The 21,915-nt window shown below is 41.0% G+C and overlaps 1 protein-coding gene across 10 annotated transcripts in view; it reads right to left on the bottom strand.

Moving 5' to 3' along the window:
- GRB10 (growth factor receptor bound protein 10) overlaps positions 1-21,915 on the bottom strand; it is a 144,900-nt gene that overhangs the window by 7,663 nt on the left and 115,322 nt on the right. For 6 of the 10 annotated variants that reach the window (XR_005955822.1, XM_041475897.1, XM_041475895.1 and 3 more), the window contains 9 exons: positions 16,424-16,580; positions 10,605-10,720; positions 8,535-8,609; positions 5,328-5,465; positions 4,691-4,801; positions 3,322-3,420; positions 1,828-1,905; positions 1,020-1,172; positions 120-186 (listed from right to left, as the gene is read on the bottom strand). Coding sequence is in view for 8 of the 10 variants with exons in the window: in XM_041475897.1 (XP_041331831.1) it covers positions 120-186; positions 1,020-1,172; positions 1,828-1,905; positions 3,322-3,420; positions 4,691-4,801; positions 5,328-5,465; positions 8,535-8,609; positions 10,605-10,720; positions 16,424-16,580 (994 nt within the window). In the remaining 2 variants the exon portion in view is untranslated. Of the gene's footprint in view, positions 1-119; positions 187-687; positions 832-1,019; positions 1,173-1,827; positions 1,906-3,321; positions 3,421-4,690; positions 4,802-5,327; positions 5,466-8,534; positions 8,610-10,604; positions 10,721-16,423; positions 16,581-21,915 lie in introns of all 10 variants that reach the window. The other 4 variants (XM_041475898.1, XM_041475900.1, XM_041475901.1 and 1 more) reach the window with 2 other exon arrangements.

The raw sequence follows: 21,915 nt of genomic DNA, 5'->3' as shown, positions 1-21,915 counted from the left end.
ATTGTATTTGACATCAAGGCATTCGTACTGTATGGCTGCACTCTGTGTCTGTATGAAATGTACCTTTTCTTTACCCACAGAGACCTCTGATACTATGGTTACAAACCATCAGAATTTACCTGTACTCAGTGTGGAAGGATGGAGTGGACTTTGGCTACCCAAGATGTTCATTCTTGTGCTACGTTTCTATAGAGAAAATGAATTACCGTTAAATCCACACTAACGTCTCGGGAGAAGAGAATTAGTGCACATGCAATATAGATTAAATTTACAGGAAACTGGGGGCTGGGCAGATTTAATGCAAGGATGAGAAAAAGAAATGCAACTTTGAAGGGGGCTAATCTACAAGCAGCAGCTCATTTCAATTGGCTTAAAACGCGAGCCAGATGTTAATGATGAAAGCTCAGTATCTTAAAAAAAAGAAAAGGAAAAAAAAGACAGAAAAAAAAGTAAAGACTGATATGTTTCTGCTCAGGCAAAACACCAGGCACTCAGTAAATCAAGCAGTATTTCCCTCCCGTACATAAAGCACCAGCTAATGCTTCAGTAATGACTCCTTTTCCCTAAAAGACGAGCATGTGGGAAAACTTGTACTGCAGCTGTCTGTCCACAAGACACTATAAACAAGTTACATCAGTTTTCATTGCAAGAGGTCCTGCCTCTTGTATATTCTGCAATTAAACTTACTGGGAGCAAGCCATTAGTCAGAGCCCCAGCCTCTTCCATGTGGGGAAGCATTTAATTTGACATATTCCTCCTCAGAGACTGGTTTTGCAAACTGGCAGTAAAGTTCTGGTGGGTCTGCTTTCCCCCTCAACTTTCCTCTGGACACTAGGGGGACAGAGAAGCAGTGGTAGAAGGTTGTTGTGAATGTGACAGTTTTGCTAAAGATGGATATTGACTTTCAGATCTGCATGCTTGCAGTGTGATTGCTTCAGGTCGGAGCTAAGCTATACTGTGACCAGCACTGAACTAACATCATAGCACACTCTGTGTTTTGGCTCTCAACAGACACTTACTGATTGCAAAAATAGAAAAGAAGAGAAGATAGCTACCCTCCAAGCATGTCCTTCTTCCAAGGCAGCACTCTGTGCTTCAGCAGGATTTTCAATAACTCTTCCTATTTGCCCCGAAAAATCCATTGCTACTAGTGAGTTTTCAGATACACTTCTCTGAAAAGGAATTTTCACTTGTTTCAAAAAACAGGGAAAGAAAAAACCAGCTTGAGAGTTTCACTTCAAACTGTTTTGGTTTCAGAACACTATCCAAAGTCCTCCTTCAACAGCATAGAAAATACATCTCATTTTTTTCTCCTTTCAAAAGGTTCACAGACACAAAAATAGATGTTTTTTCAACTGTAGGGGAGGGAGACGATTCAAAGGCTCAGAATAAAATCTGTTTGCTCAAGTTGCCCACTTGCCCTATTACTATATTCCAGTCATTTTCAGGGCCAGTTGGGATCCAAATATAGGCTCTTCCCTTTTAGGTAGTTAACAGTCAGCTCTTGGCCCAACATATTTTAGGAAATCTACATGTTAGTTTTGCCAGACCTAAGCTGGCTTCTGCAGAGACAGCCAGATGTCTCTCTGTGCCGTACATCTCAAAGAGCGTGACGTAGCCAAGATTTTTCAATCATGTGGATCATGTAAGCCTAAGATAATGGAGAGCCAACCACAAAAACTGTACTCATGCAAAACATGAACTTTACATTGATTTGCTACACAATGCTGAATTTACATTTTGTAGCGTAAAATTTTCCACTTTTAAAATGCAAAAAATGTATTTTTTCCAACATCATACATCAGTGAGGTAAAGTTCATCACTTACTACTGGAGTGGAAAAGTGTGGAAGCATGGCTTTTCGCTGCTGGGGAATTCTGTAATTCTGGTACAGTAGCATTCCATACTGCCAACAGAAACACAAGGACATTATTATTCAAATATATGCCCTAGGAAAAAAACTGTAGTGATTTCTTAATACCACTTTTATACTAGACCAAGGTCCCAAAGCCATTTGTATTGAGTAATAGTGATTGGCAGATGGCAAAGAGTAAATATGCACAAAAAGTTTTATTTAAAAAAATACAAGCTTGAGTGATATACACAGGTTATTTTTGCCACTCTCAGCTACAATCATGTTTTCCTTGTAGAATACAAGCTTTCATCGAGATCAGAACACACATACTAATTCCCTCCTTTTCACCCACTAGAACTTAAAGAAATTTTGTACAAGACATTCAAACTCAGTTTTCATAGTGATAAAAAATAAGAACCTTTCTAATTCACTAGCTCTTTCAATAAATTTCACTATCACTTGGTACTTATCTTAAAAAAAATAAGATGATTGAATTCCAGTCATGCCCTTGGTTGAACATGATGAATTTTAGCAACACTGGTAGCTAGAATAGGTAAACAGCTACTCAGTGCCTTCCTTAGAGGCACAGTGCTGAAGGAGAGCAACATTGCTTACAGAATGTTCTAAATGAAACAGTTTATACCATTTCCAAACAGGGTAATACAGGACTATGGAAAGTTAAATGAGATGGTGAATAAAAAGGAGCATTATGGACACAGCCTTGGGGCAAAGCCTTAATTTTCGCTGACTGTATACCTTTAATCATCTTTTGGTGCATCTTAAAAACAAAGTCTTTTTTTTTCAGTACATAGGACGTAGTAAGGTGGAGAGAAAAACACAGCAGTTTTCAAAGCAGAACATTCAGAAAAAGACTTAGAACCAAACCAGAATTTATGCACATTTTCCTATGAAGATCAGGAAGTTCCCCCCTTCAAAGGGCACCAAATAGTCAGCTTTCTCCTCAGTTCCCTCCATCCTGATTTTGTTTCAAAAAGCAGTGAAGCTTCCTATCATATTATCAAGAAGTTTCATTGCGTGGTCTCAGATATGAGTGACTTTCACCCAGATATAGGGTTACTTATTTTTGTTACCTCTTCTAATAGAAAAATGGAAAAAAATTGCTAAAGGAATGCTGTTCTGGTAAAGAGAACCACTTACCATTATAAAAATATTTTCTTTAACTTTGTGATAACTTGAAAATACCCTGTTAAGCAGGTTTTTTAATTCGTTCTCATATCTCAAATTTGGATCCCAAACTAAAACTGAACTTGATTCATATGTGAAGGAATAGATCTTAGTCCTATGCTTAAATTCTTAGGTGGGACAGGTCTGCTTGGCATTTTGCTCTTATCTGTATTGTTTTGGAGCAGATGATATTTAAGAACATATAGGTAATGTCTCATTAACAAAATAACCAATGCCACTTAACTCTAGGTGTAGCTTTGCAAAAGTAGAAGAATTAGCTACCTTGAGGAGTCGAAAGGCAGTCATCCAGCACGTCCTGCTTTGCTCGTCTTCAGCACACAACAACCTCAGTTCCTTAGTTTCATTTCTCACTCTGTTTGGCTTTAAAGTATTAGAGGGAAGTCAGATACATTCATTAGAAAACCAACAACGCTGTAAGCTTAGAATCACTGTAAGCAGGGTAAAGGCAGGTACAGTATTAGTCTAAAAACTAGCCAGAAAAAGCTCCCACCACACTGAATTTAAAGCTTAGGAGAGGCTGAGCATGCTCGGAAGGAAATCACTTTCTCAGCTGGATCCAACAAGATCAAATGTTGGTGCCTCCTGACTTTTAGAAGATGGGGTCATTGATCTTTGTAGGTCCCCTCCAACTCAGGGTTTTCTGTGATTGTATGGTTTGAAATAACCTGCAGTCCTAGCAGTTTGTAGGAACAAGGTACTCAGGCCATGCTAGAGCCAGACCTGGGCGCTTAGTTTTGTTGGGTTTGGTAGTTGGAGGGGGTTTTTTTTGTTTGTCTGGGGTTTTTTGAGGTTTTGTTGTTATTGTTTTGGTTTGGTTTTTTTTTTTTTGTTTTTGTTTTTGTTTTGTTTTCAAATTTGTGAGAAGTTTTACAAACCCCCATTTTGAAAAGAAGGATGAAAGTTTCCATAACTGAGGGTACTGAAAGTTTGCTTCCATCAGTTCAGGATGTGTCCTGCAGCCAGTCTCTTTGATGCAAACTCTTGCTGTCTAGCTCTGGAATGGCTGCTAGGAAGGAGACTACTTCACTACTGTCATAAAATCAGCTCCCAGTCTTATTTTCTTTCCAGAAAATTACACTTTTCAAACCTTTGAAATACTTTCCAAGTGAATCTTTCAGCACAACAGTTTTAAAAATCTTCAAAGGCAAATGGTTATTCTTACATTCATTTTTCCAATACACTCTTCCTCTTTAATAAAGGCAAACTTCTGGCCCACAATAATGATAAAATTGCACCCCATCAGAGCTTGATCCTTTGCTGCTATATAGTTTTGGTGCTTACTGTCTACAGCAACTCTTCTGTTTGATTAGTGAACTTTGGAAAAGCTTTCATCTCTGAGGTGAACCAAGGCCATCTCACAAGCACACCATGCTTCAGCTCTGAGCTGCTCTTGCACAAAAATTTCCCAAACCAAAGGAGTACCAGATAAAGTGTTAAAAGTGTCACAAAAAACATGATGACAAGATTCACAGGACATGCTTGCCAAACGAAAGATGTTAAAGATCAAGTCCTTGTGACAGAAACGGCTTGCAGAGTTTTTACATACAAATTCCATTTAGCTGGGGGTTGGGGTGACTCTGGGCTACCAACACCGTCTGAAACTTTGGAGGAACTCAGTGAGAAGATTTACCTTTATACAAAATCCATACTCTGCAGGGGCATTGTACAGCTTCTTGCCTGCTATCAACGAGAAGATATTGCTGTCTTCTAGGTCAGCCAACAATTGCAAATGTCTTGGCTCCTGGGGAAATAGCACGATTTAGCACAGGTAAGTGAAAGGTTTTGGAAGATGTGCAAGCTCTGCAGTCTCTCAAGCTCAGCCTCCAACAGAGGGCAGTGCATGAACACTGCTCCTCTCCCAGGCAGCCTCAAGTGGCCATGGCACACACACCTTAAATACCAGCCTACCAGCAGAAAGTGCTTGGTACAGGAGACTCACAAAATACTTATGCAAACCCATCACATTAAAAATGGCCTGGCCTATTACATTGGTCCAGAGAAATCTGAAGGTTAGCACAACTTTAGTGGCCACAATGATGTTGCCTGGCTGGTTTGTTTTTATTTTATAATGAAACTCTATGGTTGTGTTCATGCATTGAGAGCCGAGAGCTCGACTGCCATTTGACCATGCCTTACTTATCTTTTTCTGTGGAACAAAAAATGGGAACACTGTGTGGAGATTTTTAAAAAACAGCAAAAAATACCCACTGTAAAAGCAGAAAATGCTTTCACAGGCTAGTACTGTGCAACTTCTTTTCTAATCTTACCTTTGAAGTTCCTTTTGTAGAACAATAAAGTCCTGATCTCCTCAAGCACATAAACAGTTTCTTCCATGATTTCCTACCCAGCTCTTTCACATGCAAGAAACCTTGAATTTCAGGGCAGCTACTGGAGTTTAAAAAGTTCTGTTGGAGAGGAAAATGTAGATGAACATTGTATCCTATGGATGAATTGTAAAATTGTCACTGTATTTGCAGAACGGAGAATGAAATGGCAAATCACTTTGCTGACTTGAGGTGTAGTTTCACACTAGGTTTAAAGTGACCTAGATGTTTAATCTGGTTTATGACCAAAACATATCATTCCTGCTCCTCCATTCTGTCTACGCGGCCATCTCCTCCTGCAACTGACACCTTCCTATTCTCTGCATCAAGACTTAAATCTCAAAAAAGCTACTGCTTCTCTGTATTCCCATTCGTCTTGCACCTGGCCTGAAGGGAGAGAAAGTGAGCTTATTAATTCTTAAAATAATACCTTGTCACAGCAATTCTGGCAAATTGTCTAACTTGGAAATATTGGCTAAAATCTCCGTCTTTATCCTCAAGTTTTTGAAAGGGAAGAGCCTATTTAGGGATTTCATGTTGTCCCAAGACAAGAGGTATAACAGACAACGGAGTATTTAACTGAAAATGAAATGTAGAGCAGTCAAGTAAGTGCCAGCAATTATATCAGACCTCAGGATTGAAAAGCATTTAAGTTCTTGACATAAGCTGAGGAACCACATACAAAATAATTTGATTTCTGATATATCACAGGAAGGAAGAATTAATTATGGTAGAAGAACTGATTGATTGCTCCCTTATTACAACAGGCCAGGTTTTTAAATGCACAAGAAGACTTGATCATTAGGTTAAATGCCAAATTAATAAATTCAATCAGTATGAAGAAAAATGCCTAAGTCTGGTTAGCCTAGATGTCTCAGCAATTCTGCAAAGTTGTGTTTTGGTATGGATAATGCCCATAGGAAACAAAACCAAAACCAGCACCCTGTGTCAGAATTCTTACTTCCATTAAACCCTAATTTTTTTTTCCAGTCCTCCTCCTCATCTCATCTAACAGAATGGGAAAGAACAATCAATTTTCTTGCTGTTTGTACTATGAATCCACTTGTCAGCTATGAAAGGGAAAGACCAAAAGGAGAACAGATTCTTTTTGTCCAGTCAGTTAAAACAAAAGTAAACTAAGATGGCAAGCTTTTCTGTATGTCAGAGCCAGGTCACGACTAGGGAAAACAGATTCCACTGGTTTTAATGCTATTGTCATGACTAAAAATATTAGCTCTTAATGCAGTATATGATATCATGAGATGATATTTAATATTCTTCCGTGTCATGTGTGTAATTAAAACCAGCAAAATTGCTCTAAGAGGCCTCAGCTGCAACATGCTTAATGACTACTAGGCTGAAGGAGGTTTATCTTGAATAAATTACAAATGCCATTGAAATTCTGAAAAATGGTTGTGTGTTTTTCAAAAGAAGTACTTAATATAAAAATTGGAACAAAAATAGGTTTTTTTATGGGTAAACAATGAACTAGAGGGAATATGTTCACCCTCTTTCCCCCACCCTCTTGTGTTGTTAACTCCCATGACTTATGCTTCTTCAGGACTGTCCCTTTCTGAGCCTTCCCAGAAGCAAACTCATACCTCATGAAGCTGTAAGGTTTTCCTTTTGCTGCCACATGAGGTGCCCTCAAAACTTTTCCATCTTCAAGAACATCTTGTCTTTTGGGGAGTCCCACTGCTTGTATTAACAAGCAAATTCAAATCTCCACTTAAATTATAGGAAGAAGGGTCCAAGGTGTGAAGACCTCCCTTCCTACCAGTCTGTGGCAATGCCAGTCCATGCCAGTTTTGGTTCCTGATTACAACTTCATTGCACATGACTTTCATTTATAATTCCAGAAATTGGCTTGATTTTTTTTTTGTTTGATTGTTTCCCAGACATAAGTGATGCTAATGTTTTAAATTCTTCTCAGTGAATGTGGAATCAGATTTTAATGGACTACAGTATGGTTATGGGACAAAATGAGTGCACTGGATCAAAAGTCAGTGGAAACTTGTCTTTAAACAGAGAGTCAGTATATATTTGCAAACATGCAAAATGACAGAAATCTAAAATCAGTTACTTGTATGCTTGTATTCTTCATATATTTCTGCTTCTGCTCTATAATTTGCCTGTTATTCATGATACTGTCTTCCAGGCATCATGGTCCTATGTTCTTAGCACAGTACTTCTCTAATAAATTGTGTTTTAATTTTGCTCTGGAGTTGTATGCCCACAGGTTGAGAAAACAAGTGAAGTGAAAAGGATTTATAGATTATGAGGCTTAGATTGGAGTGCTAAAATTGAGAGATTTAAGTGAATCAGTTACTGGTCAGAGAGGTAGCCCACCCTCCAGCACCATCCTTGAAGGCCAACTAACTATGCCACCACCTCCATTCCTTTATGAGCAAGCAAGAAACTGTAGAGTGACACCAGAACTTCAGCATAAATGCAGTGCACATGCCACCACCACACAGAGTGCACAACTCTACCAACATGTATGCATAAACATGCCTGCAATTTAACCTGGGGAGCTTTAAATGGGATTACTTTGCAAATACTGTGTACAAATTTCTATTTGCACTTACTTCTTAGGGCATTATTTTTCTATACAAAAGGCAGCTAGTTGGCTGAACCATGGGGAAGTTGGTCCTTGTTGTTAATTCTTGCCAGGCACAAACATGGGACACAAAAAGCAAAAGCAAAACCTCTCATCATCTCAAACTCATCTTCTAATATCCACTTGCATTTTTACACTTTCTCCTGTGCTATGATGTGGAGTACAGAAGAATACTTCTGTTCTGCCTTTTATAAAATGTATATTTATTTTTCTACAAATATACTTTCCAAGACTGTTTGTGAGTAACAACAGGTAGCTAAACCAGACACCCACAGAATAAGCTGAGTATTAATGGAACAAATATGTATGACCATAGCTATGAATACTTTGTGTTTAAATTTACACCTCAGTGCCACTGGGTAAGATCTTTGTCAGGTATTTTCAACATTAGCCCCACGTGCTATTTCACTATACTGGTCTTTCTCTGACTATTTTCCACACCTTTGAATTCTCTTCCTTCCTGCCTGCCTCTCAACATCCCCCACCCCGCCACCTCCACCTTCATTGTCCATACAGATAATTTACAGTACCTGCAAAAGTTGTGACTGTGGGATACTGCCATTTGTTTGCTGGCACCAGGCAACCATTTGTTCGGGAAAGAAATTCTAGATACAAAAAGAAGACAATTGGAAGTCACATTATATTTAAACACTTACAGAGAACTAGTGACATTTTCTTCCAGTCATTAATTTTTTGGAACTATCATTATTAAATCAATTTGGAGATCCCCTGACACAGAAAGTAATACTAGGGCTTTTCAAGTGCAGTTCTCCCCTTCCTTCTGCTCACCAGATGCCCACACAGACAGATTATGGGTTTTTAAAATATCTGTTATGCAGCATTTTCCTCTCACTTCCTCTTCTACCTAGGACTTTTGGGGATCTCTACCAGCCTCTACTTTCTTGGGAAGATAAGGATGAATGGTCCTGCAAGTTGAGCATGCAGTGACTCCTTGCTTATTGCACCAATGACTTGACTTCAGATTTATTCCTCCAGTTCCCCTTTCATCTGCTATGTTTCAAAATTCCTGTATAATTTGGTACACTGAATTTACTATACACAGCAATGACAGGAAATCATTCTTGGAGTTTTTAAACATTATTTGAAGCATGGAGACATCCAGAAATGCCTGAAACAAAACAATGACTGATTATAACAAGATGAATCACAACAAAAACATTTCCAGTTTAGAACATTTGTCACTCTTCAGGCAATATAAATTTCAGTCTTTAGGGCATAAAGAGAAGGGCTGAAGAGGGATCACCCTTCTGCCAGGTAAGTTGCACAATGAGTTATGAAAGCTAACATTTACCAGCCTCTCTTGAGTAGAAACAGTGCCATATGGCAACAGCTAATGCAACGGATAGGGAGCCTTCGCATTCTTACACCACAAGAATGATTTATTCTGTGATTGCAGGAGCCTGGGACTGAATGCCAAGCATTCTGGGTTTTACTCCCATGCTCTGTTATTAATTAAAATATACCACATGAAACTAATGCTCTAGCTCCTATGATACCAAAACTTTCGTACAACGCTCAGATGTTCATGGGTTATCAGATGGTGAGATCAACAGAAGTGAAAAACTAGGAACACTCCATGTACAGAAATGTTTCACAGAGTAAGTCAAGGCACAGACTCTGAAACAAGCACCAGCAGATGACAAATGTACATGCAAGCACACGTGTGAGGATGCAGCAACTGTGCACTTGCATCTATGAGGAAAGGAATTAATTTATCATGCACAGTTACTTCAGCAGTGAGTTAACACATGACCTCGTGTATCTTTTTTCCTTCTTGCACCACAGATGCCTGACTGACCCAAAATCTGTTCTTACCTAACCACCTCTGGATTACCCTTCCTCAGCTATCTCAATGGGTCGCACCAGCTGACACTGGTTCATGACAACAGTCTGCTCCAACATAATTGTTTGGATAAAATGTGAAAAAGTCTTCCTCAGATAAGCAGTTACACAGTAACCAGCTTAAAATTACAACACTCAAAGGATCTTAAAAATTCAGGAATAGGTATGGCATGCAGTACTTTTCAAGCATGGGTATACTGGGCATATAGAGAGGGCAAGCTACTGAGATCAGTAAAGAAGGCAAAGCACACTAGTAAAGCACAGCCATAGGTGACACAATGTTCGATATATCTAACAATAAACTGGAAATTCCTTGTATGGAGTAAGTCTTTAGGGGTCACCCAGATGGGTTTGGTGCTTTATTAATGATTACAGTCAGAAATCAAAAGGTTTAGATACTGCTTATTATGTGATGAATTTGCTTTGAATCAAGTAACTTTGACAATAATGAGTAAATTGCGCTTCTGATTGTTTTTCTTGAACTAATGAAAACTTCCCTGTCTTGGTCACTCTCCAATGTAACTACAGACATTTTGAAACATTTTGAAAACACTTGAGGTTTTTAAGCTAGGAGGAAAGTACAAGGAATTTAAACATTGGTTAAAATTTCTTTGGAAAGAATTCTGTTAGTTGGTTGCCTGTTTTTATAAAAATAGACGTTTAAGACGTAACAGTGCCCAGCAATGTTATTGCAATCCACCCCTCTGTGGTGTAAACAACCAAGTAATGAGACTCACCATGGGATTTTTGAAAAATTCGTATTTTGCGTAATTCTTTCTGAACAAAAATTTACTTTCACTTCCCATGGTGGATTCAACTTGAACTATGAGCTCATGATCTTCCAAGCACCTCTCTGTGGAAAAAGAACATGATGTTAACACACAGCCAACCAGAAGTGAGACCAACTAAGAAGAGAAGTTAAAACAACCCAGTGTAATTCCATTACCTTTTAAGAAATTAGCAAAATACATTCTAACTTTCAAACCATATTGCCATGAGGCAATACTTTACTTTGTAATGTATTACAAAGTTTAACATTATATGACAGTGTTCCTCAAGGAATTCCTATATCAGAGCTTCATAAGCACAGACTTTTGAGAAAGCAATAGATTTTTTTGTGTGCAGTAGCTACAATAATACAGACAAACCTCTTCTTTCAGCACTGGTTGTGTGCTGTGGAACTGGCAAGGTAGGTTTAAGGGGGCAAAAAAGTTACAGAAAGGCCACTGTTAGGTCTTGAACTATCACAGAAATACAGTGTTTGATCACACTCTATAAAATCAGTCCATTTCAAGGTGAACTTCAGGCCTTTATTGTAGATGCTAGACAATGGGGTTTATTATGAAAGAGGTCACAGGATCTACTTTACAGGAATACTGACAGAGACAAATGTTTTGTACACATGACAGGGCAATTTTCTGCTCTAGATTTGGTTACAAGGTAACTGCCCATAACCACCACTTCTCTGGTCAAAAGAATGGCACATCAAAGCATGAACAGATAGCTTAACAAACCCAATTCACTGAAAGCAGTAACTCAAAGAAGGCAACTGACTAAGTGTGCACTTCTTAATGAACTCATTATCTTGACAAGTTTTCAGAACTTTCTCAGAAAATATTTAGGTATTTTTCAAAAGTTTTAACTAGTCAGTGCTTTCATGCCTTATATAATACAAAATTTAAAAATTAGGTCAAAACATAATTTTTGCAAAACTTTAAACAAAATGCCTGTGACTTGCTGACCAAAGAAGTTTGGAGAGTCCCTTCCCCACTTTGTGCTCCTGCAATTCTTGTATTCCTACAATAAGAAATGTCAGGGTGCCACCCAAGTTCTCTTGGGGTGTTTTCAGGATAGAAGGCAAGCAGTCATTGGCATCTCTAAGAGAGCAAGCCCTGGAATATCACTTGAATTACTGAACTCACCAGTTATGTGGTGTTCTTTGAAAATTTAACCTATGACTGAATGACTCCATGATCTTTTTCTCCGCACTTAGGCTGTCAGTCATCACCAGCTCATTGACAACTTCAGCATTTACTGTGCATTTGCGATGTCCAGCCTTGCTCTAGATTGCATTTTCAAAGGGGTTAACATTGAAAAACCTCCATAGTGGGCTGCTCTCAAACAAAGAGCTGTTTCTTAGTGCATCAGGTGTAAGACCACTTTAGGTTAGTGGTTAGTTCTTTGACTAAGTGCACAACTATACTGCTACAGGGTGGCTGTTAGTAAAAGACATTTGGCACCACCTCAGCATTCATCACCTAAACCTACTCATTTCTAGGGGCTTTGCAGATAAAGTTTCAGATATTGCTAATCTGGTGCTACTATCATGGTTTTTAAGCAACTGGTGAAGTCAAATCTCTTCCACATTGTGGTGAAGACTGTGGGCCTATGAGGGTGAAGGGCCTATTTTTTAAAATTATGCTTCCCTCAAAAAACATTTAATTACATTGGTATGAAGCTTTATCACAGTATGAGCCCCAAAAGATCCCATGTCCTGTTACAGTCTAGTTCTGCCACCACCCAAAGTTGTGGTCTTCTCTTTCCTAACACATTAAAAATTGCTTGTCAGGGAAAAAACTCTTTATTCTGTTCTGAGGAAATGAAGTATAGATGAACATTTGTGAATTGGTTTTGTATTTCAATGTTTAGTTTGTGTAAACATACTTAGTGCCTGTTTCTTAGATGCTTTAGACAAGTGACCTAGATGTATTCTGTAACTACATCAAAACCCTTCTGAGATTCTCTGGTGATATTCCTGCAGATTTAATGTTTATATTTTCATTTTGATGGTCAAAGCCATCTTGGAAAAAAGGTGCAGCATTTCATAGCATGTGCATGTAAAAAAAAGAAGCTAGTCCTGGTCAGTTTGCTATTACTTCATAGTAATACATACACTTGGGAAGTGCTTGGTAATTTGCACTCGGTTGGTACAAATGGGATGAACTTGACACATGAGCAACTCAGCCTCAGCCCTGCTTTGAGCCTCCTGCTACAAAACTAGAAGCACAGATGTCAGCCTGTTCAGTTCAATAGGTCAGTCTGTCTTCAAGTGGCATTGCTGTTGAAGTGACCAGAAATGTGTCCTTTCAGTTTATCTGATAGGCTCCACTCAGTCTCCTCTACACACTTCCTGGAACAGACTTTTCCCCCACCCCACCCAAGTTAATCTGCATTATTATCAGAACTTCTACTAAACTGTAGCAGTGATACAAGGTGGGAAAAGGAGCTGGATTCCATCATGAAAAACTCACAGGCATAGCCCAAAATTCCCAGTCAGAGAATCACTACAAATGACAGGTGGACCCCTGTATCAAAGAGCCCACCCTGATTTTGCATTTAAGCAAGTGCTGTGTTTAACTGTTCCACTTTTAATTCACTCATATTAAGGGAAATCAATACACGTTAACAAAAAAGTCCAGGTACAAAACTGCAGAAATGCCTTCTTCTAACTCTCACATATTTCAGAGCCCTCTACATTCTCTCCTGCTTGAATTGTATTTAGTAATGTGTACAGTCAATTCTGGAGCTCAAAAAATGAAGTGTGTAGGTAGGGAAGGATTCTTTCAGTGTCCAGACACATATAATTACATGAATGTCTTCACCATTATAATTTTCATCAATGTCCAATATATAGATCTCTGTCCCTGTCCTAAATTGATGATAGTTAAGTATGGAATAGAACAGAGGGAGAATACCACATTTTATAAAAGTGGTATTTATAAATATAGTTAGGTATACTTATAGTAGCATGTGAAATAATGAGACCAATTCAAATTTCACAGACTGCTTAAATATTGACTACAATGTGCTTAGGTATTAGTGGTACGGTGCAGTAGGAACCACTTTCAAATGTCAAATCAAGCAAGTGTGATGGCAAATTGTCACACCACTGCCTCCAGCAAGAACACAAATATCTTGTACAGCCAAATAGGTGTTTAAAGTCATGTGTAAGTACACATTTTATTTGGAATATACTTGGCTATGTGTGTGAAGTGAACAGTGAGGTGGGGGTTCCCTACAAAGTGGGACCTCAAAGACCAATGCAATGATAAATATGCAGCTGGCTTAAAAAATTTCATCTTGTCCTCAGTCTGTCCAAGAGTAAAACAATGAATTGGTTCTGCAAGACAAGCTCTTTTCTAAGTACTATTAGGCAAAATACAGGGAGGAAAAAAACATAGTGAACTAAATGAAGGAACTCCTCTCTTTTGGTGGGCTTCAAGACTACCACCTAGAGCACTATGCCAGCAAGGATGTATTGTGTAAGAAATAATGTCTTCTAGAAACACACAATTCTGACTGCTCTTTAACCATATTTCTCTTCACACTATGTATTTATTCACCATTGTTTCATACTTAGACTAGCAATCTTATACCTAGAGGAGCAATTATGGACCATCAGATGCCTGATGATAACTTCATCCAGGCTGCAGTCACACTACTACCTTGACCTGACAGTCTCCGAAATACTACATGGGAGCTAGGAATAAGCAGCCAAATAATAAAAAATTCAAACTGCAACCAAAACTGGTGGACAGTTGGTATTTAAAGTTTATTGAGCATGTATACTTAAGACCCCCAATTTAATAAACTGGATGATGGTGTCTCCTGTTAAGTGAATGAATTTATTCTCTTTCCTGTCCTCATCCTTTCAAATATGTGAAATCTGTATAATTACATTTTTTAAAAATTCTTTAATTTTTTTTTTTGTCTGTTGGCTTTACACCCCCAAAGGCTGCATTACTTCTCACAGAGATCTACTTCGTGGCCTACAGCGGACAGCCCTGGGGCCGTCCCTGTGGAACCAAGTTTGGTGGCTGCTGAAGCCCCAACCTGCACACCCTGCTTCTCTGGGGGCCTGCTTTGTGCTTCAGTGTGAGACAGAGGTCCAAGGCAGGCAGGTCCCCATGTATATAAATGCAGCCCGATAAGTATCTTGCTCTTTTCCCATCATTGTTAATTACCAAGTTATTTGTGTGTAAACAGAAGCTTTTGATTTCCTAATCAGCCTCCTGCCCGATTCATTCAGAGATGTCACACACCAGAGTTTGACAGCACAATTAGTCACCATGGAAGCTATTGTGATGTCACAAACACTGAATTGTGGCATCATTGAATGAATCTGGCAGGAGAAGGATGTTGGTTACAAAGGAGAAGGCTTCTGTTTACACAATACCTTGGTAATCAGCAATGATGGGAAAGAGAATATAGAAAGAGAGAGCCTGGTAGTTTAATGAGCATTGATAAAACTGAGTATTTGCAAAGGTTTTTAGAAGCGCATGTGGTGTATTAAGCTACGGAGATAAAGATTCTGTAATTTATACCTTAATTCTTCACCTCATCCTATGTCCTCAGAATTGAAAGTATATCACAGACAGAGACCAGTGAGTGTTTCATGTTAATTTTTTCATATATTTCTACACTAGGAGAGATAATAAAAACATTAACTAATCAGGATATCCTATGTCTTTGGGGCTTTTTTAAGTGTTAGTCTGCAGAGCAGTGAATTTATTAGTGTTTAACAGTATTGGTTTAGGGCATCACATTTCCAGCAAATCATTTCCTTTTTTTATTCGTAAGGGTTCTGAATTACATTTTTAGACATAAAACCCCCTCTGTTAGCTACAGATAGCATTCACAATTCCAGTGCTGGCGACTGCAGCTTATGATTTGCCTTCTTCTGTTTTCTAGAAAAAACATTCCCCATGAAGTATATCGTCTCATACTCCAAATGCTACACTTTTTTAAAGCGTTATTGTATGCCATGGAGAATTATAGATAGTATTATCTGAGCGATACGCTGTTGCGAGCTGCACAGCAGAACCCTGTAACTAATCAGTGCCACAAAATAACAGGAAAAACAAGACTGAATAACATGAGATCCTTTCAGGTACTGTAATTAAACCAATTCACGGTGTTATTTAATTCCCCACAGCTCTTCCTCTTGCTGCCTTCTTGAAACTGTAACCATGACACCTTAATTTAAATCAGGTGGAGGAGCCGCTGCCTGGAGAGCAGATACCACCTCTGGTCCAGAAATTGCCCATGGATTTGCGGGTGGTGCCACCATTTTTTCCCTGCCTGAAGTCAAGTTTAGCCAACCCCCTCCCCCACCTCAGCATGTCTAGCTTTCATAAGCATTACTGTAGGTATGTAAGGCTGAGTCTGTTCACCCAGGTCTCCCAGCTGGTGATGAGCTGAGCTGTTTCATAGGACCGTACTCTAAGGATCAAGCTTAATTTGCCTAAGCTGTTTATTTGCAATAGCTTCAGACACAGCAAGGTAGCAACAGAGCGCTAGCGTGAAGATTAGACAATTCTTTTTTTTTCTTATAATAAAAAAACCCAGAAGATGGGAAATAAGGGAAGGACTTTAAATAAAGGCTTAAAACGCTTAACACATCAAATTGTAATACACAGAAAGCACATATGTGACTTCAGCTAATTGTACAAATAAAAGCAGTGGAAAAGAAAACGTTCTGTCTGGAAGCACATTTATATGAATTACACGTTTTATGTTCCCAGGTAACCATGCCACCCCTTTGACCGTTCCCTACCTAATCCTAGGTGAGGGTGATGCTCCACTAGAGTCCAGCTGTTATCATCCACACAATGACTTTTGTAAACGAGCAGCTGACAGAGGTCCCTGGCTGTCATGTCTGCTAGAATCTCGACCACTTTGCTTGTTCCATCTTCACTAAAGACTTTTACATCCTGCAACATAAAGGGTACACTTACAGATCAACAGCTCTGAACATAGGCAAACCACACAGCTACTGTAGAAAAGCATCATCCTCTTGGTGTGAGGGTTCCAAGCACCTCGGCAGGACAAATGAAATGGATGATTCACTTTATAACACTTTCTCTCGATGCCCACTAGACCTATTTCCCCTCCCCCCTCCCCAACACCTCCCTGCACTAAACAAAGATTCAGCAGGGTTAATATGACCACGTACACAGGAAAAGTGAGAGAGCAGGTTCTGTATAAAGCTGTGTAAGGCAAGCAAACGTGAAACAATGTCGAGAGAATACTTTGGCAACAGTGGGCGAGAGAAATCACATCCAGTCAAACACACACAATTTTCATTGCGATCCCATTGGAGGCCTCTGAACATTCACAGAGGAGCAGGCCAAGACCCCAAAGATTAAAAATGGCTCTCTTGTTTCCCACTAACTTTTGATTGTTTCATGTGTGGAAGTCCCACTCACAGTTTGCCGGCAAATCAATTACCTAGCACAGTCCACACATTTCTCTCCCTGCCCTGACTTCTCTTTTGATCCTAGCTTGAAAGTAGTTTGAAACCAAATGTGCCTACGCTGCACATCCTAAATATCAATGGGGATGAGAGAACAAGTCAAGAACCTTCTCCCCCACCTCCTGAATTATACAGATGCTTTCCTCTTTGCATTGTTCTGCTCAAACGAGAGACACTTCCCGCAAAATTATTTCTCCGGGCAAATGTGCAGGTCCCAGATTTAAATCAGCTCCGTGTTTAAAACGCTCCGCATCCTAGCTAGAGAAGGAGAGTCTAACAAAAACCTAGAGGGTAATTCGATATGGAAAATCTTACCTCAACGGCACGTAAAAGGCAGCAGTCGGAAGAACAAGATGGCATTTTAAATGGGGATTGCCTCTTGAGAGTTAGTTCTCTGCCTCCGCCGACCCTCTGCAGCCTGCGGCTGGGCGCCTGGGGTGCCGGGCGGCCGTACCCTACCTGTCACGTAGCCCCTGCTATGGGGACTGTTTCTGGGGAGGGAAACAACTCTGCCAGAGCTCCACTCAAAGGGTTACACGCAATCTTTGCGGTAGTGAATCAAACCACACTGTGCAGACCAATCCTAGCCCTCCCTCCGACTGATGTAATCATTTCCCACACACTATCAGACTTCCAAATTATTCCCGCCTCCCCCACCCCCCAAGAAAAAAAAAGGAATTACAAAGGAAATGTGGGGTTTTTTATGACGACCTCGGGGCGCTTGACGCCCCTGGGGCGGCGGCGGGGCGGGGTGCGGGGAGCCCGGCACGCGTGTGCTGCTGCCCCGGCGCCGGTGCCGGTCCCGCCCGCAGCCCGGCCTGCCCGCGCTGATGTCATCGCCTGCAACTTGGGCACTTGAACTTCTCCGCCGCCGCTCCCCGCTCCCCGCCCGGCCCGACCCGCGCCCGCTCCGGCTCCGCTCCGCGCCCCGGCGGTGCCACCGCGCCGGCGGCGAGCGAGCACGGCCGGCGCCGCCCCCACCCCCCGCTGCCCCGGCTACGCACAAATTCGAGCCCAGTGAGGGAGGAGTTAAAGCCTCATCCAGCCTAAGTGACTCAAACCCGCGCGTTCAGGAAACGGCTTCATCTGACAGCAGCATGGATGAGCCAGCTCTTTCAGAAGTGGGCTCTGGAAAGGAGAGGAGGGGGAATCCCGGTTGCTCTGGGGAAGGCATGCGTGCTGTGCAATGTTACGGCTGCACTCCTGCCAACGCTTAGCCAAGCCAGAGGCATCCTCATACACGCAGGAATTTGTTGGGCGTGGGGGTGTCCCCGTTTTCTGTCCTGCGGGCAAGTCTCTGTTGTGTCGCTAGCGCCGTGTCGCAGCAGAGTCCCGCATCACACCCGCAGCGGTCCCGGCCCGCTCCGCCACTCGGCAGCGCGCCCGTGGGACGGGGCCACACGAGTGGATCGATGCCCGAGACTCCCCGCAGGCATCGCACGGCACCGCAGTGTGCGAGTGGGGAGCGCAGCTCTCATGCTCCCTCCCAGGATGGGCAAGCACACCGAAAAGCCAGTATGCAGCAAGACAGAAATTAGCTATTTTGTTTGTTTTAGTGGGGAATGGCAGGGACTAACACCCGCTTGATATTTGTTTTTTCTTCTACTTTTTATAGTATAGCCATAGATTGGACCAAAAAGTTGGTGGTGAAAGAATTCCTTTGTACTTTCAGCTTATTCTGCACGTAACTGCACTTTCTGTATTGAAACGAAACTATTTTGGATGGATTTCCTGCCTCGGGAACCAACCTGGTGACATCATTCATTCATTAGTCACGAGAAGCACAGCCCTCTGCTCTCTGCCTCAGCTTTCACAGGGGAGCCCGAATCAGGAATACGCCACAGCAATCGCCACTTTCGCAACACCTGGAGCACAAACCCCGCCTCTTTTCCTTTCCTGCTGGGAACAAGGCAGTGGTACAGACAGCACCTGATCACTGTCAGTGCCAAGTCCCAGAAGAGAGGCAAAGCTGTTTTGCTGAGGGTGCCTCTCCAGCCCGTGCAGGTGGAAGAGAGCTGTAAGACAACCACCACACTTTTCTCTGCTCCCAAGCATGGAAAGCCTTAATGCCCTGTGGCTACTGGAAGAAAGCTGCAGCTGTCTTTTATGCTCATTCATGCTGTGCTCTCTCAGTGTGAAGTAAAGGGGTCAGGGGTACACGTCCCACCCTTCCCCCTCCTTGCCCAGAATCTGAAGTGATGTTGATGCCGATGCCAGCCCCCCTGAAGTACCCAGCATTTCAAACTACTACTGCCGTAATGCCATGTTCCCTCCTCTGGAGAGCCAGGCTCTGGAGGCAGCACCCACTATCCCCACACCACAGACACTATGGGAGTTGGGTTACAAACATGGACATGTTCATACATGGGACCAGTCAGCCCTTGGGGTGTTAACCAGGGTCTGAAGTGCAATGGGTGGGCAGCGTGAACTCAGCAATGAGCAAGTCAACTTCACTGACTATTAATAGTGCTGTGTTTGCCATCAAGGACAGTGCAAGGCCATGTATCACCACTGACATCACAGATATAAAACACTGCATCAGGAGGGGATGTAATGGCCTGCACTGAACCCTGCCCCAGGAGACAGGAGAGAGGCAGAAGTGAGATGAAACCCTGTGCCTCTGCAGAGGCAAGAATGCAACAGTCCCTAAGAGGCTTACATGGAAGGTAAGGGGATTTTATGCCTCCACACAACGCTGCAGAGTTATGAAGTATAACCACAAATACGAAACCAGCTTGACGACAAAGCTTCACCTTTAACTTTCTGACAGTTTATGTGACAGAAGACACAGATAACAGTATTTCTGTATCACAGAGGGAACTGAATTTAAAGTCAATTGGTCATATCCAACTCTCCCACTTTTCCTTTTTTTCTCTTTCTTTCTTCCTAAGGAAGCACCTCCCACTTTAAGGGCTCCCTATTCAAACTGCATCCAGCAGAAACACTGTTTCATTTCCAAAACTGTTTAGGGCTTATTACCTACAAGGGAAAACTAAGCAAGATTCACTCCAATAAAATACTCCAATAATGAAAACACTTAGCCTGATGAGAGGTTAAAAAAGTTAGTCTGACACTTTTGCGCTGCATCCCTCTGAGAAATGCAGTGAAATGCAACAGCAGACTGCCTGCAACAGTGATTTACAAAAGGCCCTAATTACGTCAGCAGCACAAGGCACCTTCTATTCAAAATTAAGGTTAAGAATGCTAAGCCAACCAGAGCACTATATTGGCTGAACATTCAGTGCTTTACAGCGCAAAGGAGCAGATAACAGACTGCACCATTGTTCTGGGAAGAAGTCTTCCCCCAAGCTTTTCTTTTCTTTTTTCTAAAGACAAAAAAGACTTTAAAAATTAAAAATTTAAAAGAACATTAATATTCATCACTTCAGAGGTTTCATATAATGGGTCGCATATCTTGAGTATCTTCATGGCTCTTTCATCTTCCAGCCTCAGTTCCTCAACCTCACTCAGTATTTTCTGTGTATCAAGTAATGCAAGTATTTTAGCTATGTGAAGGGAAAAAAAAAAAAAAAAACCAACAAGAAAAACCAGAAAACCCAAACAGTCATGTGATGGTCACATCAATTCTTCTCCACTTCTTATGCTATTTCTTTCCTTTTTCTGCAAAACAAAACTTATGACTATACACAATGATCACAGAAATTCACTCTTTTACATAATGTTATGCTAAAAATCTTCAGTGGGAAACAGATTTAAATTTGAATTCTACAATCTGAAATTAAACAGCGTAATTTTTATCAGTGCAGACCAACCCATGTTATCCTGGGTTATGACTCCAAACATAAAAAGGAAGCACCAGTTATCAGACGGCCCTCTGACGGAAATCTAATAGATCAAAGGTTTCAGTACACTAGTTCTTTTAGAGTTTCCCTTTATAAGAGATGTAGATCAGAGACTTCACAGAAAGCTATTAAAGTACACTGAAAAGTCATTACTAAGAGCTGCACAAACAGAAAATCAGTTCAGCAAGTTTTGACTTCCATCCCCCAATTTCACTCATCAAGACTGTTCAGACATGATAATCATACAATCAGTGAGGTACATAGAAGGAAAATGGAACTGACATCTATGCATGTACCTTGTGTAACCAGAAGCGCTATTTACTGCAGAAGGCACCTATGTACTAGGCAGATACTTGCTGTTTTCACTGGAACCCTGTTTTGGTGAGATCTTTTTTCTAAAAGCTTTTAATAATCAAAGCTTATCAGCTCACAAGAGCAGAGTCAGAATCATTGGAGGAATGAGGAAGCTTTCAATTAGGACCGGTCAACACAAAGCTGCTGAAGACTCAAGCTCAGCCTGCAGGCTACCCTTGAACTCCTATTTGCCTGGTTGAAAAGGCAACACATAAAGGCAGGTTTTGCTTCCTGAAGTTACAAACCTTTGAAAAAGAAAGGCCTGCAAGCACGCTCTGTGCACACCTGACAGGAAAAGAACTCAGTCAACCACATCTACATGCTGGAGCATCAGCCAGTCCCCCTTTATTAAGACAGCTTTGTAAGACATGGAAAATTCAACTGCTGCAATGAAATAAATATATAGGTCAACCCTATGGCTCTTTTTGCCTTCTCTGTTGCACTGTTCATGCAGGAAAATAGCCCTTCAGACAAACAGCAGTGGTAACAGCAATACAATGTGGATAAGATCACTTATACACAAGGCATCAGATAGTACTTCCTTAAAAGAAAAAATCCTGTGAGGTATTTGATCATTGCTTTTTTCCCCCTACATATACACATTAAACCTTTGGAAATGCTGAGGTTAAGGTTCTC

The sequence above is a fragment of the Pyrgilauda ruficollis genome, unplaced genomic scaffold (genome assembly GCF_017590135.1).
Source record: "Pyrgilauda ruficollis isolate IOZ18807 unplaced genomic scaffold, ASM1759013v1 scaffold37, whole genome shotgun sequence".
Lineage (NCBI taxonomy): Eukaryota > Metazoa > Chordata > Aves > Passeriformes > Passeridae > Pyrgilauda > Pyrgilauda ruficollis.
Note: the sequence above shows the minus strand (reverse complement) of the source record. Positions and strands in the feature narration are given on the sequence as shown.